At 37.5% G+C, this 19,361-nt stretch overlaps 2 protein-coding genes across 8 annotated transcripts in view; both read left to right on the top strand.

Moving 5' to 3' along the window:
* Window positions 1-19,361, top strand: part of LOC132452977 (leukocyte elastase inhibitor-like) — a 55,899-nt gene that overhangs the window by 15,190 nt on the left and 21,348 nt on the right. For all 7 annotated transcript variants that reach the window (XM_060045822.1, XM_060045821.1, XM_060045819.1 and 4 more), the window contains 7 exons: window positions 1,969-2,109; window positions 2,511-2,628; window positions 3,061-3,203; window positions 4,696-4,773; window positions 5,073-5,162; window positions 5,405-5,585; window positions 5,966-6,242. In XM_060045822.1, the coding sequence (XP_059901805.1) occupies window positions 1,969-2,109; window positions 2,511-2,628; window positions 3,061-3,203; window positions 4,696-4,773; window positions 5,073-5,162; window positions 5,405-5,585; window positions 5,966-6,195 (981 nt within the window). In that variant the 3' untranslated portion in view covers window positions 6,196-6,242. The remainder of the gene's footprint in view (window positions 1-1,968; window positions 2,110-2,510; window positions 2,629-3,060; window positions 3,204-4,695; window positions 4,774-5,072; window positions 5,163-5,404; window positions 5,586-5,965; window positions 6,243-19,361) is intronic.
* LOC132452983 (leukocyte elastase inhibitor-like) overlaps window positions 1-19,361 on the top strand; it is a 49,666-nt gene that overhangs the window by 8,957 nt on the left and 21,348 nt on the right. The gene's annotated exons all lie outside the window — the stretch shown is intronic.

Raw genomic sequence — 19,361 nt, 5'->3', positions numbered from 1 at the left:
ATTTTGAACTGCAGGTCAAGAGGCCAGAGAGCCAGTGGAGAAGTTCTGGGACGTTATGAGCAAGGCCGCCTTAAAGCATGGGCTTACCTGGGCTGAAGCCCCAGCACCTACATTTATATTTACTGAGGTCCCAGAACCGAGAAAATTTGTGACTTTGCTGAGCGGCCTTTGCTAGCTCTTAGCGATGGCGGTACCAGGCGTCCAGCTGAGGTAGTTGAGCGGAGGGATCGAGCTGGGGTGTGTGGCTTTAGCAATGCTTGGAGGTAGGCAGGGGCAGTTCCATCGACTGCCTTGTATGCCAGTACCATCGTCTTAAATTTGATGCGAGCTACTACAGGGAGCCAGTGGAGGTCCCGGAAAAGGGGGGTCACATGGGAGAACTTCGGTAGGTTGAACACGAGGCGCGCTGCCGCATTCTGGATGCGCTGCAAAGGTTTAGGAGTGGGTTGCAGTAGTCGAGGCGGGAGATGACCAGTGATTGGACTAAAAGCTGAGCTGCTTCCCTTGTGAGGAAGGGCCGGATTCTGCAGATGTTGAAAAGTGCAAATCTGCAGGATCGGGCAACCACAGTGATGTTTGCAGTGCAGGATAACTGATTGTCCAATACCACACCGAGGTTTCTGGCAGTTGGAGAGGGAGATACAGTGATGTTCTCGACGGTGACCAGCAAGTCCATGTGTGGGCAATCTTTCCCTGGGATTAGGAGGAGCTCGGTTTTGTTGAGGTTAAGCCTCAGGTGATGGGCAGTTGTCCAGGTGCTGACATCCGCCAGACATTCCGATATGCGTGTTGCAATCAGGGTTTTATCAGATGAGGGGAAAGAGAGAAATAGCTCTCGAGTGTGTCGTCAGCATAGCAGTGATAGGAAAAGCTGTGTGATGCAATTACCAAGCCCAGAGATCTGGTATAGAGGGAGAACAGAAGAGGCCCCAGTACAGAGCCTTGAGGGACACCAGTTTCAAGTGTGCAAGGTTTGGACAAGGAGCCATTCCATGTCACTTGATAGGTGCGGTTCGTCAGGTAGGATGTGAACCAGGAAAGAGCAGGTAGAGAGCAGGTTCGTCAGGTAGGATGTGAACCAGGAAAGAGCAGATTCACCTACATGAGCTTCAGTAAATGTTTATTTATTTATTAGTATTCTTTAATACTGGCTCATGATGCCCCCCGATTGGCTTAGACAAGCCTTTTCTTTGGGGCTTACAAAGATCGAAGGCCTTTCATGAGCCAAAAAAAAAAGGGGGCCACTAGCGGGCACCCCCCCCCCCCCCGACAACGGCAAAATGGCGGAAAATAATTGACACATCTTCATTGTAAGACCCCCTGTCAGGGGGCCTAAAAAACCTCTCAGCCCCAGGGCCCAATGGCAGGTTAATGCAGGCCTGGTTATGACTGAGATGTGATGGGATGCTGTGTGACATGGCTGCTTCTTTACTAATGGGAAGCCTTCATTCCCAATGCGGGACTTGTTGAGTGTGTATGCTGTGTTTGACTGTTTCTTTCTTGCTGTTTCTGTAAGAAATATACTTGAAGCGCTAATCGTTGTTATTGCTAGACCGATTGAGCTGGTGAAGACTTCAGACTCACCTAAGCTCCTGCCTTAGAAATGTACAAAGCAAGATGTTTATCAGGCCATACCTCTTCTAAATAATATATTGACATATATTTAGATATTTCTACAATTTCCCTCTCTGTCATTTTCCTCAAGGCTAGCAAATGTTTGACTCTGCCTTGCCTATGTGGGCTCTATCAAAGTACATGGCAGTAGCATTAAATTTCTTGCTGCTACTTACTACGTTCTAGTCTGTTTTGTGTGAGCATTAGGGTGGGGGAACGCGGCTGTACATGATCTTGCTGGTGGACAGGGGAAGCTTCAATCTCTCCCGCAACCTCTCCTCTCTCAGACAGTGGTCTTACGTTGTGTTTCTCCCCCTCCCTCCCCTCCCCACACACATACTCTGTACGATGTAGGCGCTGCAACATCAGAAGAGCGAAGAGGACATCAACGCCAGCTTCTCCAAACTGCTGAGCGAGCTGAACAAGCCAGACGCGCTGTACTCCCTTAGTCTGGCCAACAGGCTGTATGGAGAGAAGACTTTCCAGTTTGTTCAGGTGAGGATTAAATCTCAGAAATGTAGTTCTATTCTTCTTTTCTGTACAGTAATTCAAGGTATGGTAGGTATTTTGTCTTTATTTTTACTTCACATTTCTACTCGTAATTAATTAACACTCAAAAAGACTGGGTACTCCGGTTTTACGTCTGCATATTCATGCCTATGTGAAGTCAGAACACAACTCAGAGACGATAAATGATCATATTTAATTGTTGCCCAGCACTAAGGGCATCATTGATGAATGATGGCATAAATACGTCAATAAAAAGAAAAAATGAGGGGCCTATCATCTCATCATGTGACTTTCCATACATGACCAGGACCTATTTATCCTCCATTTATAGGTATTATGTAAATGATTGTAATGCTACATTTGGGGGATTGGTTGAATGTTTCCAGGGGTTCCTGGATGAAACCAGGAAGTACTACCAGGCAGACCTCCAGTCTGTGGACTTCAAAGCCAAGGCAGAGGAGGCCAGGGTGGAGATAAACACCTGGGTGGAGAAACAGACACAAGGTGGGACACAAACACACATATGCAAATTTGATGTGTTACATTTCCACTAGTTGTTATCTTAAAGCTACCCTGATAATGTTATCAATAGTGGTTTCAATAATGTTATTATGTTATACCTGATATAAAATAAATTATTTAGATTCTGGCCAGCCTATACCACTCTCTTGGTTTACAAGAATCTCTTGACACTCAAAAAATCCCTCCTACTCACACCACCCAGCCAGCTGAGCTATGCTAGTTTGCATCCCTCAGTTTCCAATCCAGTGAGTGAACAGGACCCTGTCATTGAGTTTTAGAATTCTGAAAGTCCCCGTATACTCACTAGGAGGGTTTCATTCTTACGCATTGCGACCTTACACATTAAATTGGAAGTTTCCACCAAAACGCTACATTTTCTTTCCTTCTTTTGATTCTTTGTCTTTGTTCACCTAGATAAAATCAAGGACCTGTTGGTACCTGGTGTGGTTGACTCGCTGACCAGGTTGGTGCTGGTCAATGCCATCTACTTCAAGGGAAAGTGGGACAAGCAGTTCAAGGAGGAAGCCACCAAGGAGACTGCCTTCAAACTGAACAAGGTAGCGCTTCAAGACCGAGGCCAAGGGTGGGCCAGTTCACCACTGCCATCTTGGCACTGACACCCACCACAACTAAACCTAATGGTTGCAGATTGCAGGCTAGACTTGCAACAGCCAGCCATCCATGCCTGGGAGACGTTATAGTGTCCGGTTGGGATTTGAGTCAGAGATGTGGAACATTTGAGAGAAGTTTACATTTCTTTGCATAACAAGCAATGACGGATTTTCGCATGGGCAAAGAGGGCACATGTCCAGGGCCCTGGCCAATGGGGGGGCCCTTGATATATATATTATTCTTTAATTTCTTTTTTATTTAAAAAATTCCAAATTCATTCTTTGGTCATAAAAGGTTTTGAACGTTTTTGATTTGCAAAATAAATACATCACATTTTAAAAAAAATATCGTGAAGGAACGTTAATGTCGTAGTGGTCAACCGTCAATTTCACAGTGAAAATGGAGAAACGTGTGCTAAGCGGGTCAGCATAGCGTAAAAGAAAGAAAGAAAAAGACTCTAAAGATACTGTCCATCTCAACATTTTGACTCGTTAATTCGTTAGAGGAAGTCAGTAGGTGCTTTTAAAGTCATGATATTAACCTGACAGATTCCATGTTCTGCCGTTAAGGCAAGCGCCTGGCACTATGCATGCCCGCAGCCGCGGGGTTAGATAATCTCTCTCTCTCTCTCTCTCTCTCTCTCTCTCTCTCTCTCTCTCTCTCTCTCTCTCTCTCTCTACTCCCACTGTCTTATATCAAACAATGGAAGTGTACTCGTTTCAATTGGATCCAAGACTGTCTCTATGAGGAGACTTCTCTAAGAATGCTGCAATATATCGTACCGTGCAGCTTCTCTCTCTTTCTCTCCCCCCCTCCCTCCAACTTGTGGCATCCTGGCTTCTGATAGTCAGTCTTTTAATTATTTTACATTCTATTTTACATTTTACAAAACTTCAGGTGTCTGTGAAAAGGGGGATAAATATGTTTGGTGAACAGAGAATTGATCTCCATACATCTAAGAAACATAATTGCTGCTTTGTCTAAACGTTCATCATCCTAGTGATTAGAAAGAGACAGACGGCAAGCCACACCTTAGATCAGATCTTATTGACCGGAGTGTGCAACGTCAAGACTAGTCAAGTCAAACCTGTGTTTAGTTACAGTTACAGTCCCAAAGGCCTACGCAGGCCATACAGTTAAGAGGAGCAGAAACTCCCTTAAATGGCAATGCAGGATGCAGGCTACCTTGATCGCATACTATGGATCAAATTAGCAGAGGAAAGTACACACATATTGTTTGTGTTTTCTTTTAATATATATGTATATATGCATTAATATTTTTAATACATACATTTCTTTTAATACATATGCTGAATGCACATAATAAAAATTCATGCAGTAGCCACCTCCCAATTACCTTATATCATTATTAATATTATAAATAAGAAATATATATTATGAATGCATACCTCTGCTTGTCTTTTGTTTTACCCTCAGAATGACACTAAGAAAGTGAAGATGATGTACCACAAAGCAAGGTTCCCTCTTGCCTTCATTCCTGAGGCGAATTGCCAGGTAACCCCATTGTACTATTTAAACTATCAGTGGTTATCAGCCGAATATTCAGTGTTACTTGTTTAGCTAGGTTTGTGGTGCACCAAGCTCATTCTTTATTATCTGTAACTTATGCAATCCTCTTGTTTCAGAATAATTACAATGTCATACTGGGCACTGATTCCATACATTTTATTTAAATAAAAAATGTAATGTATGATATCCAATCATTTTTCTGTCTTACTATTTTTCTATCTTGAGAAATTGCTATAAACAGTTTCCTTTGGGATTAATACCGTACTCTGAATGTGTTGGTAAAGATCCTGGAGCTGCCCTATGAAGGCAAAGAACTCAGCATGCTGATCTGCCTCCCAATGGAAATTGAGGACGGCACCACCGGCCTGGAGAAGGTAGGAACAGTGCAGAGAGGTACACGCAGTAAAAAGAACGACCAGTGTTAAAGTGGCAGTGAACTGTAATGTCATCGTTACCCGGAGAAACACATCTCACTCTCCCTTCCTCGTCGAACTGAGAGCCAATCATCTTTTTTTATGTCATAGTGAATTCGAGCTAAAGCAGGTGGCTCACTTGCAATGGAATCAGATCCCACACGCTAACAGTCAAATCAACCACCACCCCCAATTGTCTTCAGCTGGAAGCGATGCTGACCTACGAGACCTTCATGGAATGGACCCGGCCAGACAGGATGGGCCGGAGGGAAGTCAAGGTGGGCCTGCCGCGATTCAAGATGACGCAGACCTACGACATGAAAGACCTGCTGGTCAGCATGGGCATGGTGGACGCCTTCGACCAGGGCCTCAGTGACTTCTCTGGTAGGGACCACACAGCCGGATCGCGTGATCCAATTGTATTATATATCTTAAAAATACACTATTGGAAGGGACCATATTACGTTCTATAAAAAAAAAAAGGGAATATCCAATTTGCTTGAAACTATAAGCACTGTATGTATATATAGAAATAAATAACTTGTAAATAAATCCGTCAATAGACACATTTAACTATATTAAAGTTGTGTAGAAAAACTAACAATTGAATAAACGGCTGCCGCTGCCGAGGCTGCACCGCCTGAGCACACAGTCGTGAATGATAAACTCGTTCAGCGCCAGCGGTAGTGAAACACTCCCACAGCCCCCGTATCAAGTGTGCTAGAGAGCTCCACACCCCCTCAACACCTCCTCCTCTCCGATAGGCATGTCCTCGGCCAACGACCTGGTGCTGTCCAAGGTGGTCCACAAGGCCTTCGTGGAGGTCAACGAGGAGGGCACCGAGGCCGCCGCCGCCACCGCAGCAGGCATTATGGTGGGATGCAGCATGATGAAAACCCCCCAATTCGTCGCCGACCACCCCTTCCTCTTCTTCATCCGCCACAACCCCAGCAAGAGCATCCTGTTCGCCGGCCGCCACAGCTCACCTGAGTGATGGCTGAGGGTGGGGGGCGGGGGGGGTGGACACGTGTCTGTGAGAGCCTCCGGTGTGAAGCGCACAGCGCTTGCCTACATTCATTAAAGGTTGGGTATGCGATTTGCGAAACGCCAGCAGATTTTGAAAATACACAACTCAAATGGTCCTACCCCCTCTCCTTCAACGCTGACTCTGACTCCACCCATTCCAAGTACCTGGACGCGCAATCATGCACGAGCGCGAACAGAGATGCGCGAGAGCGAGCCAGGCTAGCGTAGGTTTTCGTTTAAAGGCACCCAGTGCAACTTTATGTAAACATTCAATGAAAAATAAACATTAAATTTCAAGTCTTTTTTACACGTAGTAAGTTTCAATAACTCCATACCATTACATATCGACATTCAAGGAGCAAAGATGAGACGTCGTTGTGTGGTGAGAACTGATAGAAAATCGTAAACAACAACAATCGCCGGTGGGGAGAAGCCATTTTTCCATTGACTGGAAGCATGCTTTATTTATTGTAGGTTACAAAAAATAAAGAAAATGGCGGCATTGTTGTTGTTATCGATTTTGTATCAGTTCTCACCACACAACGACGTCTCATCTTTGCTGCTTAAATGTCGGTATGTAATGGTATGGAGTTATTGAAACTTACTACGTGTAAAAAAGACTAGAAATTGAATGTTTATTTTTAAGCCTCGAAAGTTGCACTGGGTGCCTTTAACAACATGGCACTACATTCAGCTGTAAGTTGCACCCAGTACCGCGGGAAGTAGGGGTGCTGGGGGTGCTGCAACACCCCCTGTCCGAGGCCCTGTCTTATCACAGAAAACGATCATTTCTAAAAACTCCGGCCAAAGTGGAGATTTCTGAAAACGCCGGTTATGTGTTGTCGTGTCAACGGGGAGAAACGGGATTTTAGGTTCTGAAGCGTCACATTATGCACCAGGAAATGCTTAACGTCATGTGAGCGCCCGCTGTACCGTATTGGTCCGAATATAGCCTAAACACAAACCCCATTGTAAGACGACCTATATTTGGAAAAAAGATTTGAAGACCAGATCTTGTTTTTATGAATAAAGAAATTGTATTCATTGAAATAATATACGAAAATAAAAAGGCATAGAATAAAACACTGCATTGCCACTAAACAGTAGTGCAAATAGGCCGTACTGATGTGTACACCAAAGGCTATTCCTGACACTCCTCTGCCCCGCTGTGTTCGCTCTGGCTGTGGTCGCTCCGAACTGTTTCGGCCCGTGGCAAAGCGAGTCATCCTCGCTGCTGTCCGAGACGCAGCATTTATTTAATGCTCATATGACCTAGTGCTGAAAAAAGGTTATATGAAAAAGTGTGAGGGTAGCGGTGGTGCGCTAAACTTGTTCTGTGAGCAGCTGGATGTGAACCATGGTGTGAAGAAAGTGAACACAACGATCGATTTTCAACTGTGCGCGCATGCACTGGTGTAATTGAGCTGCGCTGCTATAGATCTTTTTTATCAATGTAACGAGTTGCGAGTCTAGTGCAGGCTGAGTTTTTTTTTTTTCAGCACCCCCTGCTGAGAATACGTTCTCGCGGCTATGGTTGCACCAGATGTTATAAACATTAAACGGTCACATAAATCATTACTATTTTTAGAAAATGTATTTTTGTTTCATATAATTGTATTGGAAGTCCTGGTTTTCACTAGGGTTGCTGCGGTGTGGACATTTTCACAACGAGTAATACACTCGTCTCAACACCGGTATTACCGAGTATAAACGGTATAAACTTTGAAACTATGTCAACCGCCACACAAGCATCGGTTTTTAGACCCTTCTCGTCCTTCAGTTGCCGCCAACGTTCGAAAGCAGCGCCTAGGATTATTCTTGATTTTATTCCCTTCTCTTTCAGCGTTTTTATTATAAATTACTCTCTGAAAAAGAGTTTTCCTTCTCTTTGCTGGTGGTGGTGGTGGGGATGGTGGCGTCTTGTCTGCCATGGAAATTGTCTTCTTCTGCTAGGTCCAAATGTGGATCAACTAGTTCCAGCAGCTACCGCAGGATAACAACAAACAGGAGCTTGCTCTGGGTCACGAGCTCTGGGTCACGAGTACTGCACGAAGGGGTCGCGCGCGGGGCGCGGGGGAGGGGGAGTGCAGTACGACCGTTTGATTGACGTACTTACTGTCCAATGCAACGAGGTGGCAATCCAAATGATTGCCTGGAGTTTTTCGAGCCCTGCCCGTTCCACAGATGATTGACTTGTTTAATTTTCATGTCAGTACTTCTAACTCAGTGGCTGAAAGCGGGTTATGATAAGGATTTCAAGTAATTTTGCAAAAATGGCCAAAAAAGCAAATTCCGTACCCAACCTTTAAGTGTTCACTTGTCTTTTCGTTCTCTTGTATTTTTCTAATGACATAGAATGCCAGATATACACTTAATGCTGAATTGTATTCAACCAAAGATGATGTCATTAACCATTGGAAAACATTTATTTTAAGTGTGTGTGAATTTGTGTATGGCTTATAGAGACTTAATAAAGACTAAACATACATTAAATATATGTTCTGTATTTTTGGTGGTTGTAAATTGTTTCTTTGACCTTATTCCCTTACCATAATTAATCGCCAATAATTATTTTAGGAGCCGTTTACCAGTTTTTTCTTATACACTCGAATATGAAACATTTTATTAACTAATAAGAACAAAAAGCTGCAACATTTTCTATTGACTAGGAAATATATATGTATAATCATTAAAACGGCTCGTTTTAATGATTATACATTAAAACGAGCATGCCATGGGACCTTTAAAACGGTTATTGCGCAGACATGGCAGAAATTAAATATTATATTCATGATTGTTTTAATTATAGCATGAAAATATGAATTGATGTGTTTTCGTATCCTAGGAATGAGCCCTTTCATCTACAAAGTGAACGGCCGGGGTCTCTTCTACAGAGTACACCATGTTAGACCAGAACGGACCGAACGGGCTCTAGAGAGAACTCGTTCAAACCAAAATTAATTAAAAGTTGTAGGAAGGAGAGGGGCGTGTTATGTCACGCCGCGTCCTGCTATGCGGTCCAATACCTCCATCTAGTGGCTACTTGACGCCAGTGGTCCTTCTCCTGACACACCAGACAATAATCACCAATCACCATTCCCTACTTCAGCCGAGGATCTACTATCAGCCGGCGCCTGTTCGTCGTTACGTGTGTCTACCCAGTATCGGGCCAACCAGCATTCTTGAACATCTGTTTCGTAGCCTGTCCCCTTGGTGACCACCTCTCCTTACCCCTTATGTTTTTTTTCATGACGACCAATAAAATACGACAGGGTTACCCCTTATATTTTATTATGTTTTTTTTCATGACGAACAATAAAAAACAACAGTGTTACCCCTTATGTTTTTATTCATGACGACCAATAAAAAAACAACAGTGTTACCCCTTATGTTTTTTTTCATGACGGCCAATAAAAAAACAGTGTTACCCCTTACGTTTTTTTTCATGACGACCAATAAAAAACAACAGTGTTACCCAATAAAAAAACAACAGTGTTACCCCTTATGTTTTTTTTCATGACGGCCAATAAAAAAACAGTGTTACCCCTTACGTTTTTTTTCATGACGACCAATAAAAAACAACAGTGTTACCCAATAAAAAAACAACAGTGTTACCCCTTATGTTTTTTTTCATGACGACCAAAGAAAAACGACAGTGCTACCCCTTATGTTTCATTTGATAAAAACGGCAGTGTTACCCCTTATGGTTTTTTCATGACGACCAATAAAATACGACAGCGTTACCCCTCATATTTTATTTGACAAAGACAACAGTGTTACCCCTTATGTTTTTTTTCATGACGACCAATAAAAAAAAAAAGTGTTACCCCTTATGTTTTTTTCATGACGACCAATAAAAAAAAGAAGTGATTTTTTCATAAAAAAAAGTGTTAACCTTTATGTTTTTTTTCATGACGACCCCTTATGTTTTTTTTCATGATGACCAATAAAAAACAACAGTGTTACCCCTTATGTTTTTTTTAATGACGACCAATAAAAAACGACAGTGTTACCCCTTATGTTTTTTTTCATGACGACCAATAAAAAACAACAGTGTTACCCTTTATGTTTTTTTTCATGACGACCAATAAAAAACAACAGTGTTACCCCTTGTTTTTTTTCATGACGACCAATAAAAAACGACAGTGTTACCCCTTATGTTTTTTTTCATGACGACCAATAAAAAACAACAGTGTTACCCCTTATGTTTTTTTTCATGATGACCAATAAAAAACCACAGTGTTACCCCTTATGTTTTTTTTCATGACGACCAATAAAAAACGACAGTGTTACCCCTTATGTTTTTTTTCCATGAAGACCAATAAAAAACAACAGTGTTACCCCTTATGTTTTTTTTCATGACGACCAATAAAAAACAAGTGTTACCCCTTATGTTTTTTTTCATGATGATCAATAAAAAACAACAGTGTTACCCCTTATGTTTTTTTTCATGACGACCAATAAAAAACAACAGTGTTACCCCTTATGTTTTTTTTCATTACAACCAATAAAAAACAACAGTGTTACCCCCTATGTTTTCTTTGATGAATATCGACAGTGTTACCCCTTATGTATTTTTTTATGAAGACCAATAAAAAACGACAGTGTTACCCCTTATGTTTCTTTTCATGATGACCAATAAAAAACAACAGTGTTACCCTTTGTTTTTTTTCATGACGACCAATAAAAAACAACAGTGTTACCCCTTATGTTTTTTTTTCCATGAAGACCAATAAAAAACAACAGTGTTACCCCTTATGTTTTTTTTCATGACGACCAATAAAAAACAACAGTGTTACCCCTTATGTTTTTTTTCATGATGATCAATAAAAAACAACAGTGTTACCCCTTATGTTTTTTTTCATGACGACCAATAAAAAACAACAGTGTTACCCCTTATGTTTTTTTTCATTACAACCAATAAAAAACAACAGTGTTACCCCCTATGTTTTCTTTGATGAATATCGACAATGTTACCCCTTATGTATTTTTTTATGAAGACCAATAAAAAACGACAGTGTTAACCCATGTTTTTTTTCATGACGACCAATAAAAAACAACGGTGTTACCCTTTATGTTTTTTTTCATGATGATCAATAAAAAACAACAGTGTTACCCCTTATGTTTTTTTTCATGACGATCAATAAAAAACAACAGTGTTACCCCTTATGTTTTTTTTCATGATGATCAATAAAAAACAACAGTGTTACCCCTTATGTTTTTTTTCATGACGACCAATAAAAAACAACAGTGTTACCCCTTATGTTTTTTTTCATGACGACCAATAAAAAACAACAGTGTTACCCCCTATGTTTTCTTTGATGAATATCGACAGTGTTACCCCTTATGTTTTTTTTCATGATGACCAATAAAAAACAACAGTGTTACCCCTTATGTTTTTTTTAATGACGACCAATAAAAAACGACAGTGTTACCCCTTATGTTTTTTTTCATGACGACCAATAAAAAACAACAGTGTTACCCTTTATGTTTTTTTTCATGACCAATAAAAAACAACAGTGTTACCCCTTGTTTTTTTTCATGACGACCAATAAAAAACGACAGTGTTACCCCTTATGTTTTTTTTCATGACGACCAATAAAAAACAACAGTGTTACCCCTTATGTTTTTTTTCATGATGACCAATAAAAAACCACAGTGTTACCCCTTATGTTTTTTTTCATGACGACCAATAAAAAACGACAGTGTTACCCCTTATGTTTTTTTTCCATGAAGACCAATAAAAAACAACAGTGTTACCCCTTATGTTTTTTTTCATGACGACCAATAAAAAACAAGTGTTACCCCTTATGTTTTTTTTCATGATGATCAATAAAAAACAACAGTGTTACCCCTTATGTTTTTTTTCATGACGACCAATAAAAAACAACAGTGTTACCCCTTATGTTTTTTTTCATTACAACCAATAAAAAACAACAGTGTTACCCCCTATGTTTTCTTTGATGAATATCGACAGTGTTACCCCTTATGTATTTTTTTATGAAGACCAATAAAAAACGACAGTGTTACCCCTTATGTTTCTTTTCATGATGACCAATAAAAAACCACAGTGTTACCCCTTATGTTTTTTTTCATGACGACCAATTAAAAACGACAGTGTTACCCCTTATGTTTTTTTTCATGACGACCAATAAAAAACAACAGTGTTACCCTTTGTTTTTTTTCATGACGACCAATAAAAAACAACAGTGTTACCCCTTATGTTTTTTTTCCATGAAGACCAATAAAAAACAACAGTGTTACCCCTTATGTTTTTTTTCATGACGACCAATAAAAAACAACAGTGTTACCCCTTATGTTTTTTTTCATGATGATCAATAAAAAACAACAGTGTTACCCCTTATGTTTTTTTTCATGACGACCAATAAAAAACAACAGTGTTACCCCTTATGTTTTTTTTCATTACAACCAATAAAAAACAACAGTGTTACCCCCTATGTTTTCTTTGATGAATATCGACAGTGTTACCCTTTATGTTTTTTTTCATGATGATCAATAAAAAACAACAGTGTTACCCCTTATGTTTTTTTTCATGACGATCAATAAAAAACAACAGTGTTACCCCTTATGTTTTTTTTCATGATGATCAATAAAAAACAAGTGTTACCCCTTGTGTTTTTTTCATGACGAGCAATAAAAAACGACAGTGTTACCCCTTATGTTTTTTTTCATGACGATCAATAAAAAACAACAGTGTTACCCCTTATGTTTTTTTTCATGATGATCAATAAAAAACAACAGTGTTACCCCTTATGTTTTTTTTCATGACGACCAATAAAAAACAACAGTGTTACCCCTTATGTTTTTTTTCATGACGACCAATAAAAAACAACAGTGTTACCCCCTATGTTTTCTTTGATGAATATCGACAGTGTTAACCCTTATGTTTTTTTTCATGATGACCAATAAAAAACAACAGTGTTACCCCTTATGTTTTTTTTCATGATGACCAATAAAAAACAACAGTGTTACCCCTTATGTTTTTTTTAATGACGACCAATAAAAAACAACAGTGTTACCCCTTATGTTTTTTTTCATGACGACCAATAAAAAACAACAGTGTTACCCTTTATGTTTTTTTTCATGACGACCAATAAAAAACAACAGTGTTACCCCTTGTTTTTTTTCATGACGACCAATAAAAAACGACAGTGTTACCCCTTATGTTTTTTTTCATGACGACCAATAAAAAACAACAGTGTTACCCCTTATGTTTTTTTTCATGATGACCAATAAAAAACCACAGTGTTACCCCTTATGTTTTTTTTCATGACGACCAATAAAAAACGACAGTGTTACCCCTTATGTTTTTTTTCCATGAAGACCAATAAAAAACAACAGTGTTACCCCTTATGTTTTTTTTCATGACGACCAATAAAAAACAAGTGTTACCCCTTATGTTTTTTTTCATGATGATCAATAAAAAACAACAGTGTTACCCCTTATGTTTTTTTTCATGACGACCAATAAAAAACAACAGTGTTACCCCTTATGTTTTTTTTCATTACAACCAATAAAAAACAACAGTGTTACCCCCTATGTTTTCTTTGATGAATATCGACAGTGTTACCCCTTATGTATTTTTTTATGAAGACCAATAAAAAACGACAGTGTTACCCCTTATGTTTCTTTTCATGATGACCAATAAAAAACCACAGTGTTACCCCTTATGTTTTTTTTCATGACGACCAATAAAAAACGACAGTGTTACCCCTTATGTTTTTTTTCATGACGACCAATAAAAAACAACAGCGTTACCCTTTGTTTTTTTTCATGACGACCAATAAAAAACAACAGTGTTACCCCTTATGTTTTTTTTTCCATGAAGACCAATAAAAAACAACAGTGTTACCCCTTATGTTTTTTTTCATGACGACCAATAAAAAACAACAGCGTTACCCCTTATGTTTTTTTTCATGATGATCAATAAAAAACAACAGTGTTACCCCTTATGTTTTTTTTCATGACGACCAATAAAAAACAACAGTGTTACCCCTTATGTTTTTTTTCATTACAACCAATAAAAAACAACAGTGTTACCCCTTATGTTTTTTTTCCATGAAGACCAATAAAAAACAACAGTGTTACCCCTTATGTTTTTTTTCATGACGACCAATAAAAAACAACAGTGTTACCCCTTATGTTTTTTTTCATGATGATCAATAAAAAACAACAGTGTTACCCCTTATGTTTTTTTTCATGACGACCAATAAAAAACAACAGTGTTACCCCTTATGTTTTTTTTCATTACAACCAATAAAAAACAACAGTGTTACCCCCTATGTTTTCTTTGATGAATATCGACAGTGTTACCCTTTATGTTTTTTTTCATGATGATCAATAAAAAACAACAGTGTTACCCCTTATGTTTTTTTTCATGACGATCAATAAAAAACAACAGTGTTACCCCTTATGTTTTTTTTCATGATGATCAATAAAAAACAACAGTGTTACCCCTTATGTTTTTTTTCATGACGACCAATAAAAAACAACAGTGTTACCCCTTATGTTTTTTTTCATGACGACCAATAAAAAACAACAGTGTTACCCCCTATGTTTTCTTTGATGAATATCGACAGTGTTACCCCTTATGTTTTTTTTCATGATGACCAATAAAAAACAACAGTGTTACCCCTTATGTTTTTTTTCATGACGACCCATAAAAAACAACAGTGTTACCCCTTATGTTTTTTTTCATGATGATCAATAAAAAACAACAGTGTTACCCCTTGTTTTTTTTCATGATGATCAATAAAAAACAACAGTGTTACCCCTTATGTTTTTTTTCATGACGACCAATAAAAAACAACAGTGTTACCCCTTATGTTTTTTTTCATGACGACCAATAAAAAACAACAGTGTTACCCCCTATGTTTTCTTTGATGAATATCGACAGTGTTACCCCCTATGTTTTTTTTCATGATGACCAATAAAAAACAACAGTGTTACCCCTTATGTTTTTTTTCATGACGACCAATAAAAAACAACAGTGTTACCCCTTATGTTTTTTTTCATGATGACCAATAAAAAACAACAGTGTTACCCCTTATGTTTTTTTTCATGATGACCAATAAAAAACCAACAGTGTTACCCCTTATGTTTTTTTTCATGACGACCAATAAAAAACAACAGTGTTACCCCTTATGTTTTTTTTGATGAATATCGACAGTGTTACCCCTTATGTTTTTTTTCATGATGACCAATAAAAAACAAGTGTTACCCCTTGTTTTTTTTCATGACGACCAATAAAAAACGACAGTGTTTTTTTTCATGAAAACCAATAAAAAACAACAGTGTTACCCCTTATGTTTTTTTCATGACGACCAATAAAAAACGACAGTGTTACACCTTATGTTTTTTTTCATGACGACCAATAAAAAACGACAGTGTTTCCCCTTATGTTTTTTTTCATGACGACCAATAAAAAACAACAGTTACCCTGTTTTTTTTTCATGTCGACCAATAAAAAACAACAGTGTTACCCCTTATGTTTTTTTTCATGAAGACCAATAAAAAACAAGTGTTACCCCTTATGTTTTTTTTCATGACGACCAATAAAAAATAGTGTTACTCCTTATGTTTTTTTTCATGACGACCAATAAAAAGACAGTGTTACCCCTTATGTTTTTTTTCATGACGACCAATAAAAAACAACAGTGCTCCCTTTATGTTTTTTTTCATGACGACCAATAAAAAACAACAGTGTTACCCTTTATGTTTTTTTTCATGACGACCAATAAAAAACAACAGTGTTACCCCTTATGTATTTTTTCATGAAGACCAATAAAAAACAACAGTGTTACCCCTTATGTTTTTTTCATGACGACCAATAAAAAACAACAGTGCTCCCTTTATGTTTTTTTTCATGACGACCAATAAAAAACGACAGTGTTACCCCTTATGTTTATTTTCATGACGACCAATAAAAAACAACAGTGTGACCCTTTATGTTTTTTTTCATGACGACCAATAAAAAACAACAGTGTTACCCCTTATGTATTTTTTCATGAAGACCAATAAAAAACAACAGTGTTACCCCTTATGTTTTTTTCATGACGACCAATAAAAAACGACAGTATTACACCTTATGTTTTTTTTCATGACGACCAATAAAAAACGACAGTGTTACCCCTTATGTTTTTTTTCATGACGACCAATAAAAAACAACAGTGTTACCCTGTTTTTTTTTCATGTCGACCAATAAAAAACAACAGTGTTACCCCTTATGTTTTTTTTCATGAAGACCAATAAAAAACAAGTGTTACCCCTTATGTTTTTTTTCATGACGACCAATAAAAAATAGTGTTACCCCTTATGTTTTTTTTCATGAAAAAAACATAAGGGGTATTATGTTTTTTTCATGACGACCAATAAAAAACGACAGTGTTACCCCTTATGTTTTTTTTCATGAAGACCAATAAAAAACAGTGTTACCCCTTATGTATTTTTTCATGAAGACTAATAAAAAACAACAGTGTTACCCCTTATGTTTTTTTTCATGACGACCAATAAAAAACGACAGTGTCACCCCTTATGTTTTTTTTCATGACGACCAATAAAAAACAACAGTGTTACCCTGTTTTTTTTCATGACGACCAATAAAAAACAACAGTGTTACCCCTTATGTTTTTTTTCATGAAGACCAATAAAAAACAAGTGTTACCCCTTATGTTTTTTTTCATGACGACCAATAAAAAATAGTGTTACCCCTTATGTTTTTTTTCATGACGACCAATAAAAAACAACAGTGTTACCCCTTAGGTTTTTTTTCATGACGACCAATAAAAAACAACAGTGTTACCCCTTATGTTTTTTTTCATGACGACCAATAAAAAACGACAGTGTTACCCTTTATGTTTTTTTTCATGACGACCAATAAAAAACAACAGTGTTACCCCTTATGTATTTTTTCATGAAGACCAATAAAAAACAACAGTGTTACCCCTTATGTTTTTTTTCATGACGACCAATAAAAAACAACAGTGTTACCCTTTATGTTTTTTTCATGACGACCAATAAAAAACAACAGTGTTACCCCTTATGTATTTTTTCATGAAGACTAATAAAAAACAACAGTGTTACCCCTTATGTTTTTTTTCATGAAGACCAATAAAAAATAGTGTTACCCCTTATGTTTTTTTTCATGATGACCAATAAAAAACAACAGTGTTACCCCTTATGTTTTTTTTCATGACGACCAATAAAAAACAACAGTGTTACCCCTTATGTTTATTTTCAAGACGACCAATAAAAAACAACAGTGTTACCCTTTATGTTTTTTTTCATGACGACCAATAAAAAACAACGGTGTTACCCCTTATGTTTTTTCATGACGACCAATAAAAAACAACAGTGTTACCCTTTATGTTTTTTTTCATGACGACCAATAAAAAACAACAGTGTTGCCCCTTATGTATTTTTTCATGAAGACCAATAAAAAACAACAGTGTTACCCCTTATGTTTTTTTCATGACGACCAATAAAAAACGACAGTGTTACCCCTTATGTTTTTTTTCATGAAGACCAATAAAAAACAGTGTTACCCCTTATGTATTTTTTCATGAAGACTAATAAAAAACAACAGTGTTACCCCTTATGTTTTTTTTCATGACGACCAATAAAAAACGACAGTGTTACCCCTTATGTTTTTTTTCATGACGACCAATAAAAAACAACAGTGTTACCCTGTTTTTTTTCATGACGACCAATAAAAAACAACAGTGTTACCCCTTATGTTTTTTTTCATGAAGACCAATAAAAAACAAGTGTTACCCCTTATGTTTTTTTTCATGACGACCAATAAAAAATAGTGTTACCCCTTATGTTTTTTTTCATGACGACCAATAAAAAACAACAGTGTTACCCCTTAGGTTTTTTTTCATGACGACCAATAAAAAACAACAGTGCTACCCTTTATGTTTTTTTTCATGACGACCAATAAAAAACAACAGTGTTACCCCTTATGTATTTTTTCATGAAGACTAATAAAAAACAACAGTGTTACCCCTTATGTTTATTTTCATGACGACCAATAAAAAACAAGTGTTACCCTTTATGTTTTTTTTCATGACGACCAATAAAAAACAACAGTATTACCCCTTATGTATTTTTTCATGAAGACCAATAAAAAACAACAGTGTTACCCCTTATGTATTTTTTCATGAAGACCAATAAAAAACGACAGTGTTACCCCATGTTTTTTTTCATGACGACCAATAAAAAACAACGGTGTTACCCTTTATGTTTTTTTTCATGACGACCAATAAAAAACAACAGTGTTACCCCTTATGTATTTTTTCATGAAGACCAATAAAAAACAACAGTGTTACCCCTTATATTTTTTTTCATGACGACCAATTAAAAACAACAGTGTTACCCTTTATGTTTTTTTTCATGACGACCAATAAAAAACAACAGTGTTACCCCTTATGTATTTTTTCATGAAGACTAATAAAAAACAACAGTGTTACCCCTTATGTTTATTTTCATGACGACCAATAAAAAACAAGTGTTACCCTTTATGTTTTTTTTCATGACAACCAATAAAAAACAACAGTATTACCCCTTATGTATTTTTTCATGAAGACCAATAAAAAACAACAGTGTTACCCCTTATGTATTTTTTCATGAAGACCAATAAAAAACAACAGTGTTACCCCTTATGTTTTTTTTCATGACGACCAATAAAAAAAACAACAGTGTTACCCCTTATGTTTTTTTTCATGACAACCAATAAAAAACAACAGTGTTACCCCTTATGTTTTTTTCATGACGACCAATAAAAAACGACAGTTACCCCTTATGTTTTTTTTCATGACGACCAATAAAAAACAACAGTGTTACCCCTTACGTTTTTTTTCATGATGACCAATAAAAAACAACCTTATGTTTTTTTTCATGACGACCAATAAAAAAACAACAGTGTTACCCCTTATGTATTTTTTCATGAAGACCAATAAAAAACGACAGTGTTACCCCATGTTTTTTTTCATGACGACCAATAAAAAACAACGGTGTTACCCTTTATGTTTTTTTTCATGACGACCAATAAAAAACAACAGTGTTACCCCTTATGTTTTTTTTCATGAAGACTAATAAAAAACAACAGTGTTA

This window comes from Gadus macrocephalus, chromosome 23 (genome assembly GCF_031168955.1).
Source record: "Gadus macrocephalus chromosome 23, ASM3116895v1".
In the NCBI taxonomy this organism is placed as follows: Eukaryota; Metazoa; Chordata; class Actinopteri; order Gadiformes; family Gadidae; genus Gadus; species Gadus macrocephalus.
The sequence above is the reverse complement of the archived record's forward strand: the minus strand, read 5'-3'. Positions and strand labels throughout refer to the sequence as shown.